The 26,041-nt window shown below is 46.3% G+C and overlaps 1 protein-coding gene across 9 annotated transcripts in view; it reads right to left on the reverse strand.

Annotated features, from left to right (window-relative positions):
* Nucleotides 1-26,041, reverse strand: part of dop1a (DOP1 leucine zipper like protein A) — a 431,858-nt gene that overhangs the window by 191,960 nt on the left and 213,857 nt on the right. For all 9 annotated transcript variants that reach the window (XM_072502754.1, XM_072502737.1, XM_072502731.1 and 6 more), the window contains 2 exons: nt 15,088-15,347; nt 12,029-14,060 (listed from right to left, as the gene is read on the reverse strand). In XM_072502754.1, coding sequence (XP_072358855.1) covers nt 12,029-14,060; nt 15,088-15,347 — 2,292 coding nt within the window. The remainder of the gene's footprint in view (nt 1-12,028; nt 14,061-15,087; nt 15,348-26,041) is intronic.

Here is a 26,041-nt window from a genome sequence, read left to right on the forward strand (position 1 = left end):
TGCTGGTGTTGTTCGAGAGGATTTAAACTAGTGTTGCGGGGGGTGGGATCCGGACCAGCAGGCCAGTAAGTGTAGAGATTGTGGGAAAAAGTGAGACTCAGATAAACATCTGCAGAATAAGAGCAGGTAGAGGGAAGCCGCAGGGCTCAGCGGGACTGTAGGCCTGGAGTGCATTTGCTTCAATGAAAGAAGTATAACAGGTAAAACAGATGATATAGATTGGAGACGTGGCACAGAAATGGAAGATGGAGTTTAATCTGGACAAATGCGAGGTGATGCCTTTTGGAGGATCAAATCTAGGTATGAATTATATTGTAAATGGCAGAACCTTAGGAACATTAACATACAGAGGGATCTGGGCATGCAGATCCACAGTTCCCTGAAAGTGGCATTGCAGGTGGCCAAAGGTGATTAAGAAGGCAAATGGCATGTTTGACTTCATTAGCCAGGGCATGGAGTACAATAGTTGGGAAATCATGTTGCACCTATATAAAACCTTGATTAGGCCGTATTTGAAGTATTGCGTGCAGTTCTGGTCACCACATTATCAGAAGGATATGGAAGCTTTGGAGAGAGTGCAAAGAAGGTTTACCAGGATGTTGCCTGGTCTCGAGGGTCTTGACTATGAGGAGAGTTTGAATAAACTAGGATTGTTTTCACTGGAAAGATGGAGGCTGAGGGAAGACCTGATAGAGGTCTACAAAACGATGAGAGGCATCGACAGGGTGGCTAGTCAGAGGCTTTTTCCAAAGTTGGAAGTGTCAATTACAAGGGGGCACAGGTTCAAGGTGAGAAGGGGAATGTTTAAGGGAGACGTACGGGTAACGTTTTTCACACACAGAGTGGTGGGTGCCTGGAACGTGCTGCCAGAGGATGTGGTGGAAGCAGGCACATTAGCAACATAGGAGGCATCTGGATGGGGACATGAATCGGGAGGAATTAGAGGGATACGGACGGAGTAAGAGCAGAAGGTTTTTTTAAAGTTAGGGCATCATGATTGGCATGGGCTTGGAGGGCCGAAGGGCCTGTGTTCCTGTGTTGTACGTTTTGTTGTTCTTTGTAGAGTCGGCTGAGGTAGAGAGAGAGATCGAGGTAGCGGTGGAGAGAGAGAGAGAGAGAGAGACAGAGATGTAGAGAGAGAGAAACGAGAGAGAGAGAGAGAGAGAAAGAGAAAGAAAGCGAGAACGAAAGAGAGAAAAGATAGAGAGAGCGAGAGGGAGAAAGCGAGAGGGAGGGGGAGAGGCAGAGACACAGAAGAATTTCTACATCCTGCCAACTTTGCCATAATCCGTACAAGTTTGTGCACAACACAGAAAGTATTACTGGCAAGGTCTCAGGCACATATACAGAAAGTATTACTGGGAAGGTCTCAGGCACATATACAGAAAGTATTACTGGGAAGGTCTCAGGCACATATACAGAAAGTATTACTGGGAAGGTCTCAGGCACATATACAGAAAGTATTACTGGGAAGGTCTCAGGCACATATACAGAAAGTATTACTGGGAAGGTCTCAGGCACATATACAGAAAGTATTACTGGGAAGGTCTCAGGCACAAATACAGAAAGTATTACTGGGAAGGTCTCAGGCACATATACAGAAAGTATTACTGGGGAGGTCTCAGGCACATATACAGAAAGTATTACTGGGAAGGTCTCAGGCACATATACAGAAAGTATTACTGGGAAGGTCTCAGGCACATATACAGAAGTATTGTAGTCAATGTTAAATGAATTTGCATGCTCTATCTATTTGATAAAGTTGCAATTGTTTCAGTGGAATCCGACATGTGTGGTTTCTTATTGGGTAAATGTCTTTAAACAATATATCAGTTGAAGTGTGTGACTGCAGGCGTTTTGCCATGGTCTACATTAGGCATTACAGAATCACAGAATAATCCAGCACAAAAGAAGCCCTTCGGTCCATTGAGTCTGCACCGATGCATGAAAAACACCTGACCTGCCTACCTAATCCCATTTGCCAGCACATGGCTCATAGCCTTGAATGTTATGATGTGCCAAGTACTCATCTCGGTACTTTTTAAAGGATGCGAGGCAACCCTCCGAGGCAGTGCATTTCAGACCGTCACCAACCTCTGGGTAAAAATGTTTTTCCTCAAATCCCTCCTCAACCTCCTGCCCCTCACCTTGAACTGGTGTCCCCTCGTAACTGACCCTTCAACTACAGGGAACAGCTGCTCCCTGTCCACGCCATCATAATCTTCCACACCTCAATCAGATCATCCCTGAATCTTCTCTGCTCCAGCAATAACAACCCAAACCTATCCAACCGCTCTTCAAAACCTAAATGTTCCATCCCAGGCAACATCCTGATGAATCGCCTCTGCACCCCCTCCAGTGCAATCACATCCTTCCTATAATGTGGTGACCAGAATTGCACAGTTCTCCAGCTGTGGCCTCACCAAAGTTCTATACAACTCCAACATGACCTCCCTGCTTTTGTAATCTATGCCTCGATCGATAAAAGCAAGTGCTCCATATGCCTTTTTACCACTGTCTTAACCTGCCCTTCTGCCTTTTCCCTCCTTTCCTTTGGTGCCTCCCTCCTCCCTGCGCGACAGCCAACCTTCCCGATTTCCTCCCTGCTCGACGGTCAAGCTTTCTGATCACCTCCCCGCTCGACACCCAAACTTCCTGACCATTTCCCCGCTCGATGGCCAACCTTCCTTACCACCACCCCGCTCAACGGCCGAGCTTCCTGAACTCCTCCCCGCTCAACAGCCGAGCTTCCTCAACTACTCCCCGCTCAACGGCAGAGCTTCCTGAACTCCTCCCGCTCAGCGGCCGAGCTTCCCGACCTCCTCCCCGCTCAACGGCCGAGTTTCCTGAACTCCTCCCGCTCAGAGGCCGAGCTTCCTGCTTTCCTCCCCGCTCAACGGCCGAGCTTCCTGAACTACTCCCCGCTCAACGGCCGAGCTTCCTGAACTCCTCCCCACTCAACGGCCGAGCTTCCTGAACTACTCCCCGCTCAACGGCCGAGCTTCCTGAACTACTCCCCGCTCAACGGCCGAGCTTCCTGAACTACTCCCCGCTCGATGGCCGAGCAGCCTGACCTCCTCCCCGCTCGATGGCTGAGCTTCCTGACCTCCTCCCCGCTCGATGGCCAAGCTTCCCGACCTCCTCCCCGCTCAACGGCCAAGATCCTTTCCTCAAAGTTTGAGAAATCGTTTGGGGATTCTCATCTGGTATCCTATTGAAAATTGGGATCTGGTCTAGTATCCTAACAAATACCTTTATTCAAGAGGGGATGAATGGAAAACCAGGAAACTAGAGGCCATTTGGCTTGATGTCTGTCATGGGAAAGGTGTTGGAATCAATAATTAAAGAGGTTATGTCTGGGCACTTCGAAAAACTGAAGGTAATCGGGAATTATCAGCACGGTTTTATGAAAGGGAAATTATGTTTAACCAATTTATTAGAGTTCTTTGGAGGAGTAACATGCGTTGGGCATAGAAGGGAGCCAATAGATACACTATACTTGGATTTCCAATAAGCATTTGATAACGTGCTGCACCAAAGGCAATTGTGGAAAACAGAAAGCTTGTGGTGGAGAGCGTAACCTATGGGCCTGGATAGCAGATTGGATGGCTGGAAGGAAACAGAGAGTATGCATAAATGGGTCATTGTCTTACTGGCAGGATGTGATGGGGTGGAGGGGGGATGGATAGGAATGTGGAATTCAAAAACAAACAGAGGAGGATCCAGAGACAGACAGCAATATTTAATAAGAGCAGGAGAGGAGGACCCAGAGACAGGCAGCAATATTCAATAAGATCAGGAGAGGAGGACCCAGAGACAGACAGCAATATTTAACAAGATCAGGAGAGGAGGACTCAGAAACAGACAGCAATATCTAATAAGATCAGGAGAGGAGGACCCAGAGTCAGACAGCAATATCTAATAAGATCAGGAGAGGAGGATCCAGAGACAGACAGCAATATTTAACAAGATCAGGAAAGGAGGACCCAGAGACACACAGCAATATTCAATAAGATCAGGAGAGGAGGACCCAGAGACAGACAGCAATATTTAACAAGATCAGGAGAGGAGGAGCCAGAGACAGACGGCAATATTCAATACGATCAGTAGAGGAGGACCCAGAGTCAGACAGCAATATCTAATAAGATCAGGAGAGGAGGTCGCAGAGACAGACAGCAATATTTAACAAGATCAGGAGAGGAGGACCCAGAGTCAGACAGCAATATCTAATAAGATCAGGAGAGGAGGATCCTGAGACACACAGCAATATTTAACAAGATCAGGAAAGGAGGATCCAGAGACAGACAGCAATATTTAATAAGATCAGGAAAGGAGGCCCCAGAGACAGACAGCAATATTTAATAAGATCAGGAAAGGAGGACCCAGAGACAGACAGCAATATCTAATAAGATCAGGAGAGGAGGACCCAGAGTCAGAGAGCAATATTTAACAAGATCAGGAAAGGAGGACCCGGAGTCAGACAGTAATATTTAACAAGATCAGGAAAGGAGGACCCAGAGTCAGAGAGCAATATTTAATAAGATCAGGAAGGAGGACCCAAAGTCAGAGAGCAATATTTAATAAGATCAGGAGAGGAGGACCCAGAGATACACAGCAATATTTTAATAAGATCAGGGAAGGAGGACCCAGAGACACACAGCAATATTCAATAAGATCAGGAGAGGAGGACCCAGAGACAGACAGCAATATTTAACAAGATCAGGAGCGGAGGAGCCAGAGACAGACGGCAATATTCAATAAGATCAGGAGAGGAGGACCCAGAGTCAGACAGCAATATCTAATAAGATCAGGAGAGGAGGATCCAGAGACACACAGCAATATTTAACAAGATCAGGAAAGGAGGATCCAGAGACAGACAGCAATATTTAATAAGATCAGGAAAGGAGGACCCAGAGACAGACAGCAATATTTAATAAGATCAGGAAAGGAGGACCCAGAGATACACAGCAATATTTAATAAGGTCAGGGAAGGAGGACCCAGAGACACACAGCAATATTCAATAAGATCAGGAGAGGAGGACCCAGAGACAGACAGCAATACTTAACAAGATCAGGAGAGGAGGAGCCAGAGACAGACGGCAATATTCAATAAGATCAGGAAAAGTGTTGGAATCAATAATTAAAGAGGTTATGTCTGGGCACTTCGAAAAACTGAAGGTAATCGGGAATTATCAGCATGGTTTTATGAAAGGGAAATTATGTTTAACCAATTTATTAGAGTTCTTTGGAGGAGTAACATGCGTTGGGCATAGAAGGGAGCCAATAGATACACTATACTTGGATTTCCAATAAGCATTTGATAACGTGCCGCACCAAAGGCAATTGTGGAAAACAGAAAGCTCATGGTGGAGAGCGTAACCTATGGGCCTGGATAGCAGATTGGCTGGCTGGAAGGAAACAGGGAGTATGCATAAATGGGTCATTGTCTTACTGGCAGGATGTGATGGGGTGGAGGGGGGATGGATGGGAATGTGGAACTCAAAAACAAACAGATAAGCTGCATCTTATTAACTGGTGGTGCAGGCTCGAAGGGCCAAATGGCCTACTTCTGACAGACAGCAATATTCAATAAGATCAGGAGAGGAGGACCCAGAGACAGACAGTAATATTTAATAAGATCAGGAGAGGAGGACCCAGAGACACACAGCAATATCTCATAAGATCAGGAAAGGAGGACCCAGAGACAGACAGCAATATCTAATAAGATCAGGAGAGGAGGATCCAGAGACAGACAGCAATATTTAATAAGATCAGGAGAGGAGGACCCAGAGACAGGCAGCAATATTCAATAAGATCAGGAGAGGAGGACCCAGAGACAGACAGCAATATTTAACAAGATCAGGAGAGGAGGACCCAGAGACAGACAGCAATATCTAATAAGATCAGGAGAGGAGGACCCAGAGTCAGACAGCAATATCTAATAAGATCAGGAGAGGAGGATCCAGAGACAGACAGCAATATTTAACAAGATCAGGAAAGGAGGACCCAGAGACACACAGCAATATTCAATAAGATCAGGAGAGGAGGACCCAGAGACAGACAGCAATATTTAACAAGATCAGGAGAGGAGGAGCCAGAGGCAGACGGCAATATTCAATAAGATCAGGAGAGGAGGACCCAGAGTAAGACAGCAATATCTAATAAGATCAGGAGAGGAGGATCCAGAGACACACAGCAATATTTAACAAGATCAGGAAAGGAGGATCCAATGACAGACAGCAATATTTAATAAGATCAGGAAAGGAGGACCCAGAGACAGACAGCAATATTTAATAAGATCAGGAAAGGAGGACCCAGAGACAGACAGCAATATCTAATAAAATCAGGAGAGGAGGACCCAGAGTCAGACAGCAATATTTAATAAGATCAGGAGTGGAGGACCCAGAGACAGACAGCAATATTTAACAAGATCAGGAAAGAAGGATCCAGAGACAGACAGCAATATTTAATAAGATCAGGAAAGGAGGACCCAGAGACAGACAGCAATATTTAATAAGATCAGGAAAGGAGGACCCAGAGACAGACAGCAATATTTAATAAGATCAGGAAAGGAGGACCCAGAGACAGACAGCAATATCTAATAAGATCAGGAGAGGAGGACCCAGAGTCAGACAGCAATATTTAATAAGATCAGGAGAGAAGGACCCAGAGTCAGAGAGCAATATTTAACAAGATCAGGAAAGGAGGACCCAGAGTCAGACAGCAATATTTAACAAGATCAGGAAAGGAGGACCCAGAGTCAGACAGCAATATTTAATAAGATCAGGACAGGAGGACCCAGAGACACACAGCAATATCTAATAAGATCAGGAGAGGAGGACCCAGAGACAGACAGCAATATCTAATAAGATCAGGAGAGGAGGACCCAGAGACAGACAGCAATATTTAATAAGATCAGGAGAGAAGGACCCAGAGTCAGAGAGCAATATTTAACAAGATCAGGAAAGGAGGACCCAGAGTCAGACAGCAATATTTAATAAGATCAGGACAGGAGGACCCAGAGACACACAGCAATATCTAATAAGATCAGGAGAGGAGGACCCAGAGATACACAGCAATATTTAATAAGATCAGGGAAGGAGGACCCAGAGTCAGAGAGCAATATCTAATAAGATCAGGAGAGGAGGACCCAGAGACACACAGCAATATCTAATAAGATCAGGAGAGGAGGACCCAGAGACACACAGCAATATCTAATAAGATCAGGAGAGGAGGACCCAGAGACATACAGCAATATCTAATAAGATCAGGAGAGGAGGACCCAGAGACACACAGCAATATTTAATAAGATCTATCAAACCTGTAGTTCTGGACAGACAAACCATGTTTGTGACATTGCAGGAAAACGGGTAGTTGATTGGTTGGTGATATTGTTCACATGTAACTTAAAAAGCTTGGGTGAAGTTAGACATTGTTGGATTTTCTGAGTCGTAATGGTTGCTAATAGTGATAAAACTGGTATTTAGACTGGCTTGTGAGTATTTCCTATTTATCTTAATTGGGGAATTTCAATATGGATCAGTTGCACACTTATCGAAATAATTAAATTATAAACAGAGGCAAGACTAGAGAGATTACATAAAATGTAATCAGCAAACTAATTAAACACTGTAAGAATGGCAGGGTAGGTGACGTATCAGCAGCTGCATTATATGGATGGTTTAGACTCCAGTGTAATCCTTGGCAAACACATCTGGGCTGGACGGGTTTTGGCTCAGTTATTGAGCTGGAGGCCTGCTGCAAAGACTGCAATCCATCAGGGAGGGGAAAGGTTATCCGGCCATTTTGTTTCAGGAGGTGGTTACACCCCTTACGAAAGGGACATCTAATTTGGTCAATAGTCAGGGACATGTGGGTGTGACAGCTATTGGAGCTGTTATGGGAATTAAGAAGCTACAAGTGGATGCACCTCAGGCCTTGCAATTGACCAACAGGTATGAGGCTCTTGCAGCCAGTGTAGATGCAAGTGTGGGGTTCAGGAGAGCTGCAGAGTAGATGAATGAACTGACCGTAGCACTGTGGAAGCCATTTAAGCAGTGAGAATGAATAGAAATGTAGTGGTAGTAGGGTAAGACACAATTCCCTGTGGCTGAGAGTTTGAGTCCTGAATGCCCGGTGCCGGGATCTGGGACATCTGTTCTGAGCAGAGGGGAACTTGAAGTGGGAAAGAGAGGATCCAGTTGTCATTGTCCATGTATGCACCAGCGATGCAGATAGGACTAGTAAAGAGGTTCTGCTTAGAGAGTATGAGCAGCTGGGGGCTGAATTAAAAAGCAGAGCATCAAGATAACAATTGAATCATTGCCTAACGTCACAAGCAAATTGGAGTACAGTGAATAAGGTTAGAGAATTAAAAGCATAGCTCAAAGATTGAAGTCTAGCAATGCCTGCATCCTATGAACACATATTCAAAAGTGTGTGTGGAGTTCGGTTGCAGAGAGTATGTGGTGGTAATGTCACTAGTAATCCAGAAGCCTGGAGTTCAGAACTAGGGTTGAAATCCTGTTATGGCAGCAGTTGGAATTTCAATTAACTGATAAATAAAGCAAGTCTCACTTATAGTGACCATGAAACTATTATTGATAGTCGGCAAAAACTATCTGGTTCACTAACGACCTTTAGGGGAAAAAAATCTCCAATCTTTACCCACTCTGGCCTAGATTTGACTTCAGACACACAGCAATTTGGGTGACACATTGATGCCCTCTGAAATGGCCTGGCAAGCCACTCATTTCAAAGGCAATTCAGAATGGGCAACAAATGCTGGTCTTTCCAGTGAAACCTATATCCCATGAAAATTTTTTAAGAATGATTAGGCATGATCTGATTGAATGACAGAACAACTTTTAACATCATGAAGCATTCCAAGGGACTTCACAGGAGCTTTAAAAATCAAAATTAAACAACAAACCACAGACGGTAATATGAGTGTAGATGACCAAAAGCTTGATCAAACAGATACATTTTAAGGAGCGCACTTAAGGAAGAAAAAGAGGTAGAGGAAGGAGAGGTTTAGGGATGGAATTCCAGAGCTTAGAGCCTAGATAGCTGCAGACATAGCCAAAAATTGTGGAGCATTTAAAACAGGCCAGAATTAGTAATCTCAAGAGGATTGTGGAGCTGGAGATTAGAGAGAATGAAAGAGGAAAGACTAAGGGTGGATTTGAAAACAAGAAGGATTATAAAATCAAGGCAGTGCTTGACCAGGAACCAATGTAGGTCAGTGAGCACAGCATTGCTAGATGAATGGGATTCGTGAGTTAAGATACAGGCAGCAGAATACTGAGTGACCTAAAATTTACAGAGGGTAGAATGTACAAAACCAGCAAGGAGTGCAATGAAATAGTCAAATCAATAGGTAACAAAGGTATGAAGGTTTCAGCAGCAGCTGAATTGAGGTAGGGGCAGAATCTAGCAATACTACAGAGAAAGTAGTTGATCTTAATGGTAGCATAGGATGTGTGTTTGGAATCTCATCTTGGGCTCAAATAAAGGACCAAAGTTGTCAACTGTTATGTATCTGGGAATACAACCCTGCTGGTCACGTGATGTGTAGTGACGTTAGCAGAGCGTTTGCACGATCTTTGTAGATCTCCATCTTCGATTATATAAGCAACATATTAAACCTCTCATCATGTTTGAAAGAATCCAGAGTGTGCCACCTCTGTATCGTTTCTCTTTGCGGCTAACAAAGGAATATAACACCAACCACAGACTGTTGCCAGGGAGTGAGATAGAATCAGTAGCTCGGGAATAGAGTTTGTAGCAAGGATTGAAAACAGTAGCTTTAGTCTTCCCAATATTTAAATGGGAGACATTTCCACTGATCCACGACTGGATGTTGGATCAGCAGTCTGTTAATTTAGCAACAAGAGAAGTGATAGTGAGGTCAAGCTGGAGGTCATTATTGTACATGTGAATAGTTTAAAATTTTTTTTTTAAAGAGTACCCAATTCTTTTTTTCCCAATTAAGGGGCAATTTAGCATGGCTAATCCACCTATCTGCTCATCTTTGGGTTGTGGACGTGAGACCCACGCAGACACGGGAGAATGTGCAAACTCCATACGTGCATGTGAATAGTTACACTGTAATTCAGATAATATTGTGTCCGGAAACAGTGATCTATATTTGTATTGTTAAATACTAGATATAAAATAGCCAATTTAAGTGGGTTTAATATATTGTTTTGTGTAGGAAAGGGTTTTACTCTAGTTAGATTAATGTTAAACAAGGTGTTTGCATGTATGGGGGTTTTGATTTCAGTTTAAACTGTGTTTTTACTGTGCTAAGAGTGTACGACGTGAAAAATAAACATGAGCTTGGAGAAAGAATGAGATGTTGCTTAGCAACCAGGGGCAACTTTCAGATGGAAGATTTATTGAGTGTTAGCGCTGAACTGGATCCAGGCAATTGATGATAAGAATCTAGCGAGGGAACAGCTCTCGGCTCTGCTAGAAGCAGGAAAGCGTTACAATGGAGTAATGGGCACCAAAAAAAAGCAAGCTCCAGAGAAGCTAAAGAACAGGAGGAAAACGGAATGAAAAAGAAACTCTAGGAATAGTGAAGAAAAAAGGAACAAAGAAGAGCTGCCACTGGAACATAGACATAGAATTTACAGTGCAGAAAGAGGCCATTCAGCCCATCGAGTCTGCACTGGCCCATGGAAATATCACCCTACCTAAGCCCTCACCTCCACCTTATCCCCGTAACCTGGTAATCCCATCAAAACTTTTTGGACACCAAGGGCAATTTAGCATGGCTAATCCACCTGACCTGCACATCTTTGGACTGTGGGAAGAAACCGGAGCGACCGGAGGAAACCCACGCAGACACGGGGAGAACGTGCAGACACCGCACAGTGACCCAAGCCGTGAATCGAACCTGGGACCCTGGAGCTGTGAAGCAACTGTGCTATCCACTGTGCTACCGTGACGAACAGGGTACTGGCCATTAAAGTCAGCTCAGGGAAGTGAAGAACTGACGTGGTTGGCTACAGAAAAGCCACATATCTGATGTAATTGTAAATTTGGTGTTCTTATTGGAAACAGCTTTTGGAAACAATAGTATTCTGTTTGGAACTGAATGTTTGAGTTTGTGTAGAAAATTGGATGCATTTTGTGATTCAAGACAAAGGAATACTAAAAGAGCTGAAAAACCTGGAGGCAGATCCTTGCTAACACAGCTGAGAGAAAGCCTTATTTGAGAGGCTAGTTAGAAAACCTGGAATTGGATCCTGGATGAAAACAGCTGATGGAAAGCATTGGTTGAAAGTGTGTCTTTGAAAGTGGAATTTTGAAATAAACTCTGTGACAATCATCTGGGGGTGGGGGGGAGAATTTGAAGAGAAATCCACAGAAAATCCATTGAGCAGCACCTGTCACTTGGTTTCAGAGTGGGGTGTTGTCTGACCAGTTAGCATGTTGGGTTACAAGGACTGTGTGTTTAATCAGAACATTATAGCACAAGATATATTCTGTAACCTGTGTTATCCTTTAAATTAGAGTACATCCGTGCAGGTAAGGGAGAGTGAATGAAGGGGTACTGTATTAAACTCAACATTTTCATGTTTAAAAAATGCTTTGTTCTCATGGTTCTTGCACTTGCTTAAAACTGGTTACATCCACAACATGTTTGAGTTCTAGTGAAAGGTCATAGTCCCAAAACATTGACTGCTTCTCTCTCTGCCAACGCAGCCGGATTTGTTGATTATGTTCAACATTTTTGTTTATATTACAAAAATTGGACTTGGTCTTCAATATTCTGTTGAATTAATTTAACCTGCTCAGGAGAGATGCTAAAGTAGTTGCAATTCTTAACTGAGGAACAATGAGCTGCTAAATTGGATTAAAAGGTTTTACACCTGTATAGGACATTTTCATTTTTGTGCTCAGTAGATGGTTTTCCCCAGAACCTACTAAACTGGGTTTTTGCAATGTGTGGAATGAAGAATAAATCTTAAGAAAAAAAATTAAACATAACAAAACTCAAGACTTTTAACAGTAATACCTGCTGTTCGACATTCCAGATTCATATTTATACTGATGGATTAGGTTGTCCAAGTTTCGGCAAAGTTGTAACGTCACAGTTGTCACCATCTTTTGCAGTACTTTCCCCATATATGGAAGAGTTGATGTTATTAACCCAATCCATTGAGAGTCCATTTTACAGGAAAAAGGTTGATTTAATGCCTTAATTACAGCAGAGATGAACATTCCCTGAGACGTAATTGGTTGGGAGTGTAGATATTGTAAGGAAGTCAATGGCTGTTGTGGATTACTATTCTCTAGGTCAGAGGTAACAAATTCATATCCTGTCTCACTATCTTCAGATGCAACCATCACTCTGTGCTCCAAAACAATCAAACGCTGCACCAGCTTTAGTAGCTGAGCCTGCAATGTGCTACAATTGTCAATTTCATCTGCTGAAAAGTTGATGATACTGTCCTCAGATAACCCCTCTTCAATGGCCATTACATTCTTCCCAGCTGTTCTCAGATAATGCCACTTCTGTGCGCTGAAGACAGAGGAAAGCAAGCAATGAAGGACTACCTTCTGAACTTTACATTTCAGCAACATGTCTGAGATAAAGCTGGCAAAGCCTTTCGCTGAACTTTCAGTCACTTTTGCCAGCTCAGTAAAAAGTAAGGTGAGGATCTGTATGCTCACGATTTGCAAATTTTGGTTTCCAGAAAGGTCCTGTTGAGTCACTTTTACATGGGCTGGGTAGTAACTCCTCATAAAGTACAAGCAGAGAGAGATAATGATCTCTATGTACATTGAACTACGGAAAGCATGGCTAGAATCAAGTGGAATGTGACTGTAGAAGTCCCTGCCCATGACAGAAATTCGGTGCCTGGCCATTAGATTCTGGAGCAGAGAGAGCTGTGGAGTGTAGGTATTATTTACACTGGTGGTGGAAATGGCACTCACAAATGCTACTGGATTTGCTTTCAAGATAGATTCAATTGCAGAAAGTGCATGTAAAGCCCTTGTGGAGTCACACACTTGAAGATAGAGTAGAACATGCTGGTATAAAGGATGAATATGAAATTTTGATGTTTTCCAGACTCCTGGAGATCCAATATCACTCTCAATTTCAGAAATTTCACCTTCACCGCAGCTATACCAGTTCTCCAGATCCAAGCTATCACCAAATGACACATTAGGTGGTTTCATTTTTTCGTTCTGTGCCTTCTTTTTATCATCTTCCTTCTTTTTGCTTACTTTTATTTTGGGTTTTGCACCAGGTGGTTTAGGAAAATCTTTGAAGCCAAGTTCTCTGTCAGACGATTTTGCCATCATTTTACTGTGTGGTCCTAAATGGCTGCCAGTAGGGCTTCTTTTTAATGACTGCATCTCTTCTGCAGAAAGACTGTATTTAGACAAAGGATCTTCAGATACTGTGATCGATGGTGCGGATTTGGGTCTACTTAGGCTTCCAGACATGGTCCCAATGCCATCATCAGTTGAAGACAGCACACTTTCAGGGCTGTTACACTTGATCATTCCATTCAGGGAACTTCTAATATGTAGGCTTTTAGTTTCATTTTGAAAAGAACACTCTGTTGCCTGTATGCTAACACTTGACCCCAATACATTGATTTCCATCTGAGCTGGAACCTGGCACTCGAGAGATTCAGGCTGGTCTTTTAATCCATCTACAACGCTGCTGATCAAATGTGAAACCACTTGCTGCACAATTACATCCACCGAGTCTTCTGACCAAATCTGTGAATTCCCATTGGTCGTAGCACTGCCCATGCTCAATGGTTCTGCCTCATAACTGCTGTTATCTCCTGTTGAGGACTGGGAACAACCAGATTCTGAACTATGTAGGATATCTGCGTATTGCTCCTGTAAATCGACATCTGACACTCCAAATGGTAGGGTTTCACTACTAGTGCTCAGCATAGACAATCTGTCACTCAGAGGGTTTACTGTAAAACTGAAGTTCTCCATTTCTTCTGCACCGATATGTTTGTTCATAGTTCCCTTAGAAACAGTGTGTTTTCCAGAATCAAAGGATAGGTGTCCAAAAACTATGGGATAAATGATACCAGAAAGAAAGTTAATATCGACAGTGATTTTCTGAAGTCAAGCTTGTTAACAATTTGTTTAAACAGAAATCAAGCCTTAAAAGAGTTTCAAAAAGCATGTTTTACACTGTCCACTTTCTACCTGCAATTAATACCATTGATATTTCCTTTCAATACAAACATTACCAATTAAATTTACCGTTGCACTCTTGCCACTTCCAACAAATTAATGTTTTTTCCTGCAAACTGAACACCTCAAAGAGGCAGGGAATTAGATAACAATCTTCAACTGTAGCATGTGTGGTATCCAACTGGGGAAAATCTTCAAATATTTGAAACCACTTTTCCCTTCTTAGTCCATAAGACCATTTTATTACGAGCAGCGGCCATTTAACAGAAGATAGTGGCTTAGTACAGAACTTGAGTATTGCTGAAAAAAAAGTTCAAACTTTTCATCTTGCATTCATCAGGACAGATGCAAGTGTGCTAATTTGAAAGGGAACAAATGGCTCACTTACATATTCTCATACACAGGGTCCTGTCCTCTGTTGGCAAAAGGAACATGTCCAGACATTGTGCCTTTTCTTGAATTCAACAAAAGTGTGGAGGGCAATAGCTCCCTGGTGCATTCTCCATAGTGATAATGCCTTGACCAGAGTTCACTTGCAATCAATCAGCACCTTTTTCTCATGCAAAATAAATTGTGGCTGGCTTTGAAATTTAGCATTTTTGCATCAGTTCTGACGAGTCTAAGATGAAAAGTTTTGGCACCTTGCCATTTTTTTTTCCCCAGAAGAAAAAATGCTAACGCAGTTCACAGTTGTGAGTCAAACCTGAGCAGGTGTGGGATTACAGGAAAGCACTACAGGTACCATTAAAAAGGTACATTTCAAGGAAGATTCAAGGCAAGCAGGGATTTATTTAGGTTGCAATTCAGAATAGTTGGAATTCACATGGCACAGAAGATTACTATCATGGAAATGTTAACTAAATAAAATACACCTGACTTCTCACATAAAAGAATGCTCACCATCTGCACCATTAATTCCTCGCAAGTAATTAACTGCATCTTCTTCAATGGGTGTATTCTTGGATTTACTTATGTGCCTCTCTATTTGCATTCGTTGCACAGAGATACGCTGGGTTTTTGGATGGAGCAGCAGCAGAAGCAGTGGCTCAAGGATCCTGGCAATGTCATGTCTCTGGACACATTGGTTCAGCCAGGCCTGAGCCACTGAACAAATGGAGCCATCCATGCTACTCAGGCTATCGAGCATTATAAAGAGAGACCTGTCAAAACAAAATTTCATAGAATCATAAAATCTCTACAGTACAGAAGGAGGCCATTCAGCCCATCAAGTCTGCACTGACCCTCTGAAAGAAAGAGGTCCACTCCCCCCACCCTAACCTATACATCCCTGGACACAAGGGGGCAGGTTTAGCAGGGCCAATCCACCTAACCTGCACATCTTTGGATTGTAGGAAGAAGACGGCGCACCCGGAGGAAATCCATGCCGACACTGGGAGAAGGTACAAACTCCACAGTCAACCAAGGTTGGAATTCAACCCGGGTATCTGGCGTTGTGAGGCAGCAGTGCTAACCACTGTGCCAACGTGCCACCCCGATTCACAAAAATATAAAAACACTTATACTTTAGAAAAACACCAATGAGGGCAGCACGGTGGCGCAGTGGTTAACACAGCTACCTTATGGCACCGAGGTCCCGACTCTGGTCAGGTCCATGTGGAGTTTGCACATCATTCTCCCCGTGTTTGCGTGGGTTTTGTCCCCACAACCCAAAGATGTGCCGGGTAGGTGGATTGGCCATGCTAAATTGCTCCTTAATTGGAAAAAATAAATTAGGTACTCTAAATTAAAAAAAATAAAAGAAGAAACCATCATCAGAGATCTAAAAATGATCTAGGATCCAGCAGCAAGTCAGAGCTAATGGCCAGTTCACACCAAATAGTAGTTTGCATTTAATTAAAGGAGAGAAGCTGTTCCTATTGCTGGAACGATCAAGAATTAGAAGGCAAAGGGACTTCCGGGTGCGGCGATGACCAGCTAGGTCGCACGTTTCGGCACCTCCCGTTTGAACGGACTTTTGGGCTCTTATTGGGAGCCCGAACGGCAATTTTTGACGGCTAAACCCATTGTGCGGTGAAACAGGGGAATCCCCCCGGATGTACATGGAGAAAGGAGATAATAGTGGCCGGATTGCAGAGGATCCTCTGGAGCAGCGGCAAGGAAGGGAAACACGAAGCAAGATGGCGGCGGAGGGAGGCAGTTTGGTATGGGGCCCGGAACAGCAAGAGTTCCTTCGGAGATGTGTTGAGGAGCTAAAGAGGGAGGTGCTGGCCCCGATGCTGCAGGCGATTGAGGGGCTAAAGGAGGCGCAGAAGACCCAAGAATTGGAGCTTCGTGGCGTGAAGGCAAAGGCTACCGAAAATGAGGACGAAATACAGGGCCTGGTGGTGAAGACAGAGACACACGAGGCACTGCATAAGAGGTGTATGGAGAGGCTGGAAGCCCCGGAAAATAGCTCGAGGAGGAAGAACCTAAGAGTTTTGGGTCTTCCCGAAGGTGCAGAGGGAGCGGACATCGGGGCATATGTGAGCACAATGCTTCATTCCTTAATGGGACCGGAGGCCCCGACGGGCCCCTTGGAAGTGGAGGGAGCATATCGAGTCCTTGCGAGAAGACCGAAGGCGGGAGAAATACCTCGAGCTATAGTGGTGAGGTTTCACCGCTAAAGACAGGGAGATGGTCCTGAGATGGGCGAAAAAGACACGGAGCTGCAGGTGGGAGAACGCGGTGATCCGCGTGTACCAGGATTGGAGTGCGGAGGTGGCGAGAAGGAGGGCGAGTTTCAATCGGGCCAAGGCGGTGCTCCATAGAAAGAAAGTTAAATTTGGTATGCTGCAGCCGGCGAGACTGTGGGTTACACATCAAGGGAAACACCACTACTTCGAGACGGCAGAAGAGGCGTGGACATTCATTGAAGAGGAGAAGCTGGACTAGATTGGAGAGAGAAAGAACTTTTGGAATAAAGCAGTGGTGTGATTGCTTGGGACTGGGAATCGGAAGGGGGGGGGAATTTTCTCTTTCCCCTCGATGGGGGGGGTATGGTGAACTGTGGGCGCCGGTGGGGAAGGAGAGGGGGAAGGAGAGAGGGAGCTGCGCCATTAGAGTGGGAAGCGCGGGCTTTGCTCCCGCGCTATGGTAATTGTGGCGGAAAAGGGGGCGCAGGAAAGAGGGGGCCTTACACAATGGGAGGCTGAGGATAAACGGGGGAAGCCGAGGTCAGCCAGATTTTGCTGACTTCTGGAAGCAACATGGGGGGAGCAATCACGCTAGAGGGGGATCTAGCGGGGGACGGACGGACGGGGGGGGGGGACACTGGGTTGCTGCTGTTAAGGGGAAGGGAGAGCTGCTACGGGATGGGATGGTCGGGACGGGAGGACACCGTTGGGGGGACAAGTGGGTGCGTGGGAACCGGGTGAGGAGCTGCTTTAAAAAAAAGAGGATGGCAAGTCGACGAGGGGGGGGGGGGGGGGGAGGTAAAGAGCCCCCCAACCCGGTTGATCACGTGGAACGCGAGAAGGCTGAATGGGCCGATTAAGAGGGCAAGGGTACTTGCGCACCTAAAGAAATTAAAGGCAGATGTGGTCATGCTGCAGGAGACGCATCTGAAACTGGCGGATTAGGTCAGATTACGAAAAGGATGGGTGGGACAGGTATTTCACTCGGGCTTGGATGCGAAAAATAGAGGGGTGGCAATATTAGTGGGGAAACGGGTATTGTTTGAGGCGTGGACCATAGTGGCGGACAGTGGGGGTAGATACGTGACGGTGAGTGGCAGATTGCAAGGTGAGGCGGTGGTTCTGGTGAACGTATATGCCCCGAACTGGGATGATGCCAACTTCATGAAGCATATGCTGGGGCGTATCCCAGACCTGGAGGCGGGAAAGTTGGTAATGGGGGGAGACTTCAACACGGTGCTGGATCCAGGGCTGGACACCGCAGTCCAGGTCTAGGACCGGGAGGAGGCCGGCAGTGGCCAAGGTGCTTAAGGACTTCATGGAGCAGATGGGAGGAGTGGATCCCTGGAGATTTACTAGGCCTAGGAGTAAAGAGTTCTCCTTCTTCTCCCATGTCCACAAGGTGTATTCTCGGATAGACGTCTTTGTCCTGGGAAGGGCGCTGATCCCGAAGGTGGCCGGGACGGAGTACTCGGCTATAGCCATTTCGGACCATGCCCCACATTGGGTAGATCTGGAAATAGGAGAGGAAAAGGAACAGCACCCACTGTGGAGATTAGATATGGGATTGTTGGTGGACGAGCGGGTGTGTGTAAGGGTAAGGAGATGTATCGAAAGGTATCTGGAGATTAATGACGACGGAGAGGTTCAGGTGGGAGTGGTCTGGGAAGCACTGAAGGCGGTGGTCAGAGGGGAACTGATCTCCATAAGGGGAAACAAGAGAGCAAAGAGAGGGAGAGATTGTTGAGAGAAATTTTGAGGGTTGATAGGCAGTATGCGGTGGCTCCGGATGAAGGACTATACAGGGAAAGACGAAGGTTGCACACGGAATTTGATTTGTTGACCACGGGCAAGGCGGAGGCACAATGGAGGAAGGCACAGGGAGTGCAGTATGAGTACGGAGAGAAGGCGAGCCGGTTACTGGCCCAACAACTGAGGAAGAGGGGGGCGGCGAGGGAGATTGGAGGGGTTAGGGACGAGGAGGGTGAGATGGAACGGGGAGCGGAGAGGGTGAACGGGGTGTTTAAGGCATTTTATGAGAGGCTGTATAAGGCTCAACCCCGGAAGGGAAGGAGGGAATGATGCACTTTCTAGACCAGTTGGAATTCCTGAAGGTTGAGGAGCAGGAGAGGACAGGACTGGGAGCACAGATTGAGGTGGAGGAGGTGGTAAAAGGGATTGGGAGCATGCAGGCAGGGAAGGCCCCGGGACCGGATGGGTTCCCGGTGGAATTTTATAGGAAATACGTGGACCTGCTGGCCCCGCTTCTGACGAGAACCTTTAATGAGGCCAGGGAAAGGGGGACGTTGCCCCCGACGATGTCGGAGGCGACTATACCGTTGCTCTTGAAAAGGGACAAAGACCCGCTGCAGTGCGGGTCTTACAGGCCTATTTCCCTCCTGAATGCAAATGCCAAGCTTTTGGCCAAGGTGATGGCGACGAGGATGGAGGATTGTGTCCCGGGGATGGTTCACGAGGATCAAACGGGGTTTGTTAAGGGGAGACAATTGAACACTAACATACGGAGGCTGCTGGGTGTGATGCTGATGCCCCCGCCGGAGGGGGAGGCGGAGATAGTGGTGGCGATGGATGCAGAGAAAGAATTTGATAGAGTGGAGTGGGATTACCTGTGGGAAGTGTTGAGGCGATTTGGATTTGGAGAGGGGTTTATTGGATGGGTTCAGCTTCTATACGGGGCCCCGGTGGCAAGTGTGACTACAAATAGGCAGAGATCTGACCACTTCCGTCTATACAGAGGGACAAGACAGGGATGTCCTCTGTCCCCGTTACTGTTTGCGTTGGCAATTGAGCCACTGGCCATAGCGCTGAGGGGCTCTAGGAAGTGGAGTGGAGTACTTAGGGGAGGAGAAGAGCACCGGGTGTCACTATACGCGGATGATTTGTTGTATGTCGCGGACCCAGTGGAGGGGATGCCCGAGATAATGCAGACACTCAGGGAGTTTGGGGAATTTTCAGGATATAAATTGAATATGGGGAAGAGTGAGCTGTTTGTGATGCACCCTGGGGAACAGGGCAGGGGAATAGATGATTTGCCGTTGAGGAGAGTAACAAGGGATTTTCGGTACCTAGAGATCCAGATGGCCAGGAACTGGGGAACCTTGCATAAGCTTAATTTAGGAAGATTGGTGAGTCAGTGGTCATTGGTGAGTGGTGAGTCAGTTTCAGCGGGAGCATTGCGGAAGGAGGTTGCTGGGAGGTAAGTCAACCTTTAAAAGCACTTGTCTTTGCAGGGGCAGGCCAGTCGATTTCGGCGGCGTGAGAACAGCTGGCTGGTTAGTCAATTTCAGCAGGAGCTGAGAATTTTTCCTTTTCTTTATTTTATTTTAAATTAGTTTTTTTAGGCGGGAACAGGAAGTCGACCCGCGGACGTCTGGGAAGACCCTCTCCAATAAATTCTGGTGGAGAGGAAACCCGAGACACTACACGTGTAGTGTCTCCCACCCGCCCTCCTCCTCTAACCTAATAATAAAACCCATTGGTCTGAGGTAAGTACCATATTTTATTATATTATTATTATTTTTTAGCCAGATCTTGGTAGAAAGTTAGAGGAATGGCAGGGAAGGGAGTGCAATGTTCCTCCTGCAGGATGTTTGAGGTGAGGGATGCAGTTAGTGTCCCTGCTGATTTTACCTGCAGGAAGTGCTGCCATCTCCAGCTCCTCCAAGACCGAGTTAGGGAACTGGAGCTGGAGTTGGAAGAACTTCGGATCATTCGGGAGGCAGAAGGGGTCATAGATAGCAGCTTCAGGGAATTCGTTACACCAAAGATTGGAGATAGGTGGGTAACTGTAAGAGGGACTGGGAAAAAACAGTCAGTGCAGGGATCCCCTGCGGTCGTACCCCTGAGAAACAAGTATACCGCTTTGGATACTTGTGGGGGGGGGGGACTTACCAGGGGTAAGCCATGGGGTACGGGCCTCTGGCACGGAGTCTGTCCCTGTTGCTCAGAAGGGAAGGGGGGAGAGGAGCAGAGCATTAGTAATTGGGGACTCTATAGTCAGGGGCACAGATAGGAGATTTTGTGGGAGCGTGAGAGACTCACGTTTGGTATGTTGCCTCCCAGGTGCAAGGGTACGTGATGTCTCGGATCGTGTTTTCCGGGTCCTTAGGGGGGAGGGGGAGCAGCCCCAAGTCGTGGTCCACATTGGCACCAACGACATAGGTAGGAAAGGGGACAAGGATGTCAGGCAGGCTTTCAGGGAGCTAGGATGGAAGCTCAGAACTAGAACAAACAGAGTTGTTATCTCTGGGTTGTTGCCCGTGCCACGTGATAGTGAGATGAGGAATAAGGAGAGAGAGCATTTAAACACGTGGCTACAGGGATGGTGCAGGCGGGAGGGATTCAGATTTTTGGATAACTGGGGCTCTTTCTGGGGAAGGTGGGACCTCTACAGACAGGATGGTCTACATCTGAACCTGAGGGGCACAAATATCCTGGGGGGGAGATTTGTTAGTGCTCTTTGGGGGGGTTTAAACTAATGCAGCAGGGGCATGGGAACCTGGATTGTAGTTTTAGGGTAAGGGAGAATGAGAGTATAGAGGTCAGGAGCACAGATTTGACATCGCAGGAGGGGGCCAGTGTTCAGGTAGGTGGTTTGAAGTGTGTCTACTTCAATGCCAGGAGTATACGAAACAAGGTAGGGGAACTGGCAGCGTGGGTTGGTACCTGGGACTTCGATGTTGTGGCCATTTCGGAGACATGGATAGAGCAGGGACAGGAATGGATGTTGCAGGTTCCGGGGTTTTAGTAAGCTCAGAGAAGGAGGCAAAAGAGGGGGAGGTGTGGCGCTGCTAGTCAAGAGCAATATTACGGTGGCGGAGAGGATGCTAGATGGGGACTCTTCTTCCGAGGTAGTATGGGCTGAAGTTAGAAACAGGAAAGGAGAGGTCACCCTGTTGGGAGTTTTTTATAGGCCTCCTAATAGTTCTAGGGATGTAGAGGAAAGGATGGCGAAGATGATTCTGGATATGAGCGAAAGTAACAGGGTAGTTATTATGGGAGACTTTAACTTTCCAAATATTGACTGGAAAAGATATAGTTCGAGTACAATAGATGGGTCGTTTTTTGTACAGTGTGTGCAGGAGGGTTTCCTGAAACAATATGTTGACAGGCCAACAAGAGGCGAGGCCACGTTGGATTTGGTTTTGGGTAATGAACCAGGCCAGGTGTTGGATTTGGAGGTAGGAGAGCACTTTGGGGACAGTGACCACAATTCGGTGACGTTTACGTTAATGATGGAAAGGGATAAGTATACACCGCAGGGCAAGAGTTATAGCTGGGGGAAGGGCAATTATGATGCCATTAGACGTGACTTGGGGGGGATAAGGTGGAGAAGTAGGCTGCAAGTGTTGGGCACACTGGATAAGTGGGGCTTGTTCAAGGATCAGCTACTGCGTGTTCTTGATAAGTATGTACCGGTCAGACAGGGAGGAAGGCGTCGAGCGAGGGAACCGTGGTTCACCAAGGAAGTGGAATCTCTTGTTAAGAGGAAGAAGGAGGCCTATGTGAAGATGAAGTGTGAAGTTTCGGTTGGGGCGATGGATAGTTACAAGGTAGCGAGGAAGGATCTAAAGAGAGAGCTAAGACGAGCAAGGAGGGGACATGAGAAGTATTTGGCAGGAAGGATCAAGGAAAACCCAAAAGCTTTCTATAGGTATGTCAGGAATAAGCGAATGACTAGGGAAAGAGTAGGACCAGTCAAGGACAGGGATGGGAAATTGTGTGTGGAGTCTGAAGAGATAGGCGAGATACTAAATGAATATTTTTCGTCAGTATTCACTCAGGAAAAAGATAATGTTGTGGATGAGAATGCTGAGCCCCAGGCTAATAGAATAGATGGCATTGAGGTACGTAGGGAAGAGGTGTTGGCAATTCTGGACAGGCTGAAAATAGATAAGTCCCCGGGACCTGATGGGATTTATCCTAGGATTCTATGGGAGGCCAGGGAAGAGATTGCTGGACCTTTGGCTTTGATTTTTATGTCATCATTGGCTACAGGAATAGTGCCAGAGGACTGGAGGACAGCAAATGTGGTCCCTTTGTTCAAAAAGGGGAGCAGAGACAACCCCGGCAACTATAGGCCGGTGAGCCTCACGTCTGTAGTGGGTAAAGTCTTGGAGGGGATTATAAGAGACAAAATTTATAATCATCTAGATAGGAATAATATGATCAGGGATAGTCAGCATGGCTTTGTGAAGGGTAGGTCATGCCTCACAAACCTTATTGAGTTCTTTGAGAAGGTGACTGAACAGGTAGATGAGGGTAGAGCAGTTGATGTGGTGTATATGGATTTCAGCAAAGCGTTTGATAAGGTTCCCCACGGTAGGCTATTGCAGAAAATACGGAGGCTGGGGATTGAGGGTGATTTAGAGATGTGGATCAGAAATTGGCTAGCTGAAAGAAGACAGAGGGTGGTGGTTGATGGGAAATGTTCAGAATGGAGTACAGTCACAAGTGGAGTACCACAAGGATCTGTTCTGGGGCCGTTGCTGTTTGTCATTTTTATCAATGACCTAGAGGAAGGCGCAGAAGGGTGGGTGAGTAAATTTGCAGACGATACTAAAGTCGGTGGTGTTGTCGATAGTGTGGAAGGATGTAGCAGATTACAGAGGGATATAGATAAGCTGCAGAGCTGGGCCGAGAGGTGGCAAATGGAGTTTAATGTAGAGAAGTGTGAGGTGATTCACTTTGGAAGGAATAACAGGAATGCGGAATATTTGGCTAATGGTAAAGTTCTTGAAAGTGTGGATGAGCAGAGGGATCTAGGTGTCCATGTACATAGATCCCTGAAAGTTGCCACCCAGGTTGATAGGGTTGTGAAGAAGGCCTATGGAGTGTTGGCCTTTATTGGTAGAGGGATTGAGTTCCGGAGTCAGGAGGTCATGTTGCAGCTGTACAGAACTCTGGTACGGCCGCATTTGGAGTATTGCGTACAGTTCTGGTCACCGCATTATAGGAAGGACGTGGAGGCTTTGGAGCGGGTGCAGAGGAGATTTACCAGGATGTTGCCTGGTATGGAGGGAAAATCTTACGAGGAAAGGCTGATGGACTTGAGGTTGTTTTCGTTGGAGAGAAGAAGGTTAAGAGGAGACTTAATAGAGGCATACAAAATGATCAGGGGGTTGGATAGGGTGGACAGTGAGAGCCTTCTCCCGCGGATGGATATGGCTGGCACGAGGGGACATAACTTTAAACTGAGGGGTAATAGATATAGGACAGAGGTCAGAGGTAGGTTCTTTACGCAAAGAGTAGTGAGGCCGTGGAATGCCCTACCTGCTACAGTAGTGAACTCGCCAACATTGAGGGCATTTAATAGTTTATTGGATAAACATATGGATGATAATGGCATAGTGTAGGTTGGATGGCTTTTGTTTCGGTGCAACATCGTGGGCCGAAGGGCCTGTACTGCGCTGTATTGTTCTATGTTCTATGTTCTATTGGTGGAGCAGGTGGAAGAGGACTTTAGGAGATGGGACATGGTGCTCCTGTCACTGGCGGGTAGGGTGCAGACGGTTAAAATGGTGGTCCTTCCGCGGTTTCTTTTTGTGTTCCAGTGCCTCCCTGTGATGATTACAAAGGCCTTTTTCAAGAAAGTGGATAAGAGCATTATGAGTTTTGTGTGGGCTGGGAAGACCCCAAGAGTGAAGAGGGGGTTCCTGCAGCGTAGTAGGGATAGGGGGGGGGACTGGCACTGCCGAGTTTAAGTGACTATTATTGGGCCGCCAACATATCAATGGTATGCAAGTGGATGGGGGAAGGGGAGGGAGCGGCGTGGAAAAGACTAGAGATGGCGTCCTGTAGGGGAACCAGCCTAAAAGCATTAGCGACGGCGCCTTTACCATTCTCCCCGAAGAAATACACCACAAGTCCAGTGGTTATGGCAACGCTGAAAATTTGGGGGCAGTGGAGACGACATAAGGGAGTGACGGGTACCTCGGTGAGGTCCCCGATAAGAAACAACCACAGGTTCGTCCCGGGGAAGATAGATGGGGGATTTAAAGCTTGGCAGAGAGCAGGGATTGTGAAATAGAAGGATTTGTTCCGAGGCGGGACGTTTGCGAGTCTGGGAGCGCTGACAGAAAAATATGGGTTGCCACCGGGGAATGCATTTCGATATATGCAACTGAGGGCTTTTGCGAGGCAACAGGTGAGGGAATTTCCGCGGCTCCCGGCGCAAGAGATTCAAGACAGAGTGATTTCGGGGGCATGGGTGGGGGATGGTAGGGTGTCAGATATATACAGAGAAATGAGAGACGAGGGGGAGACGATGGTGGAGGAGCTGAAGGGAAAATGGGAAGAGGAGCTCGGGGAAGAGATTGAGGAGGGGCTGTGGGCAGATGCCTTAAGTAGGGTAAACTCTTCGTCCTCATGCGCCAGGCTCAGCCTGATACAATTCAAGGTTCTACATAGGGCGCACATGACTGGAGCAAGGTTAAGTAGATTTTTTGGAGTGGAGGATAGGTGCGGGAGATGCGCGGGAAGCCCAGCGAACCACACCCACATGTTTTGGTCATGCCCGGTACTGCATGGGTTCTGGGTGGGGGTGGCGAATGTGCTTTCAAGGGTGGTGGGGGTCCGGGTCGAGCCAGGCTGGGGGTTGGCGATATTTGGGGTTACGGACGAGCCGGGAGTGCAGGAGGCGAGAGAGGCTGATGTTTTAGCCTTTGCGTCCCTAGTAGCCCGGCGAAGGATATTTCTTATGTGGAAAGAAGCTAAACCCCCAGGCGTGGAGGCCTGGATAAACGACATGGCGGGGTTTATAAAATTGGAGCGGATAAAATACGCACTAAGAGGTTCGGCTCAAGGGTTTACCAGGCGGTGGCAACCGTTCCTCGACTATCTCGCAGAACGATAAGGGAAATGGGAAAGGTAGCAGCAGCAACCCAGGGGGGAGGGGGGGGGGGGCATCCGGGCCCTCAGGGGTTTTGTACAGGTGTTTGTATATGAGTTATTTATATTGTTTTTTGTGACTTTATTATTTTGGATATTGGCTAGTTTTTATTTTTTTTTGTTGCTGGCAGTTGCCATCCAGTTAATATATTATTTATTCTTAAAAAAAAAACGGTCATCATCATTATTTATATTGTTTTAAAGTTGCAAAAGGGAAAATTTTGTACTGTCTTTGTTTGACCGAAAAATTGAATAAAAATATTTTAAAAAAAGAATTAGAAGGCAAAGATTTGAGGTAATTGGCAAAAGAA

This window comes from Scyliorhinus torazame, chromosome 1 (assembly GCF_047496885.1).
Source record: "Scyliorhinus torazame isolate Kashiwa2021f chromosome 1, sScyTor2.1, whole genome shotgun sequence".
Classification (NCBI taxonomy): domain Eukaryota; kingdom Metazoa; phylum Chordata; class Chondrichthyes; order Carcharhiniformes; family Scyliorhinidae; genus Scyliorhinus; species Scyliorhinus torazame.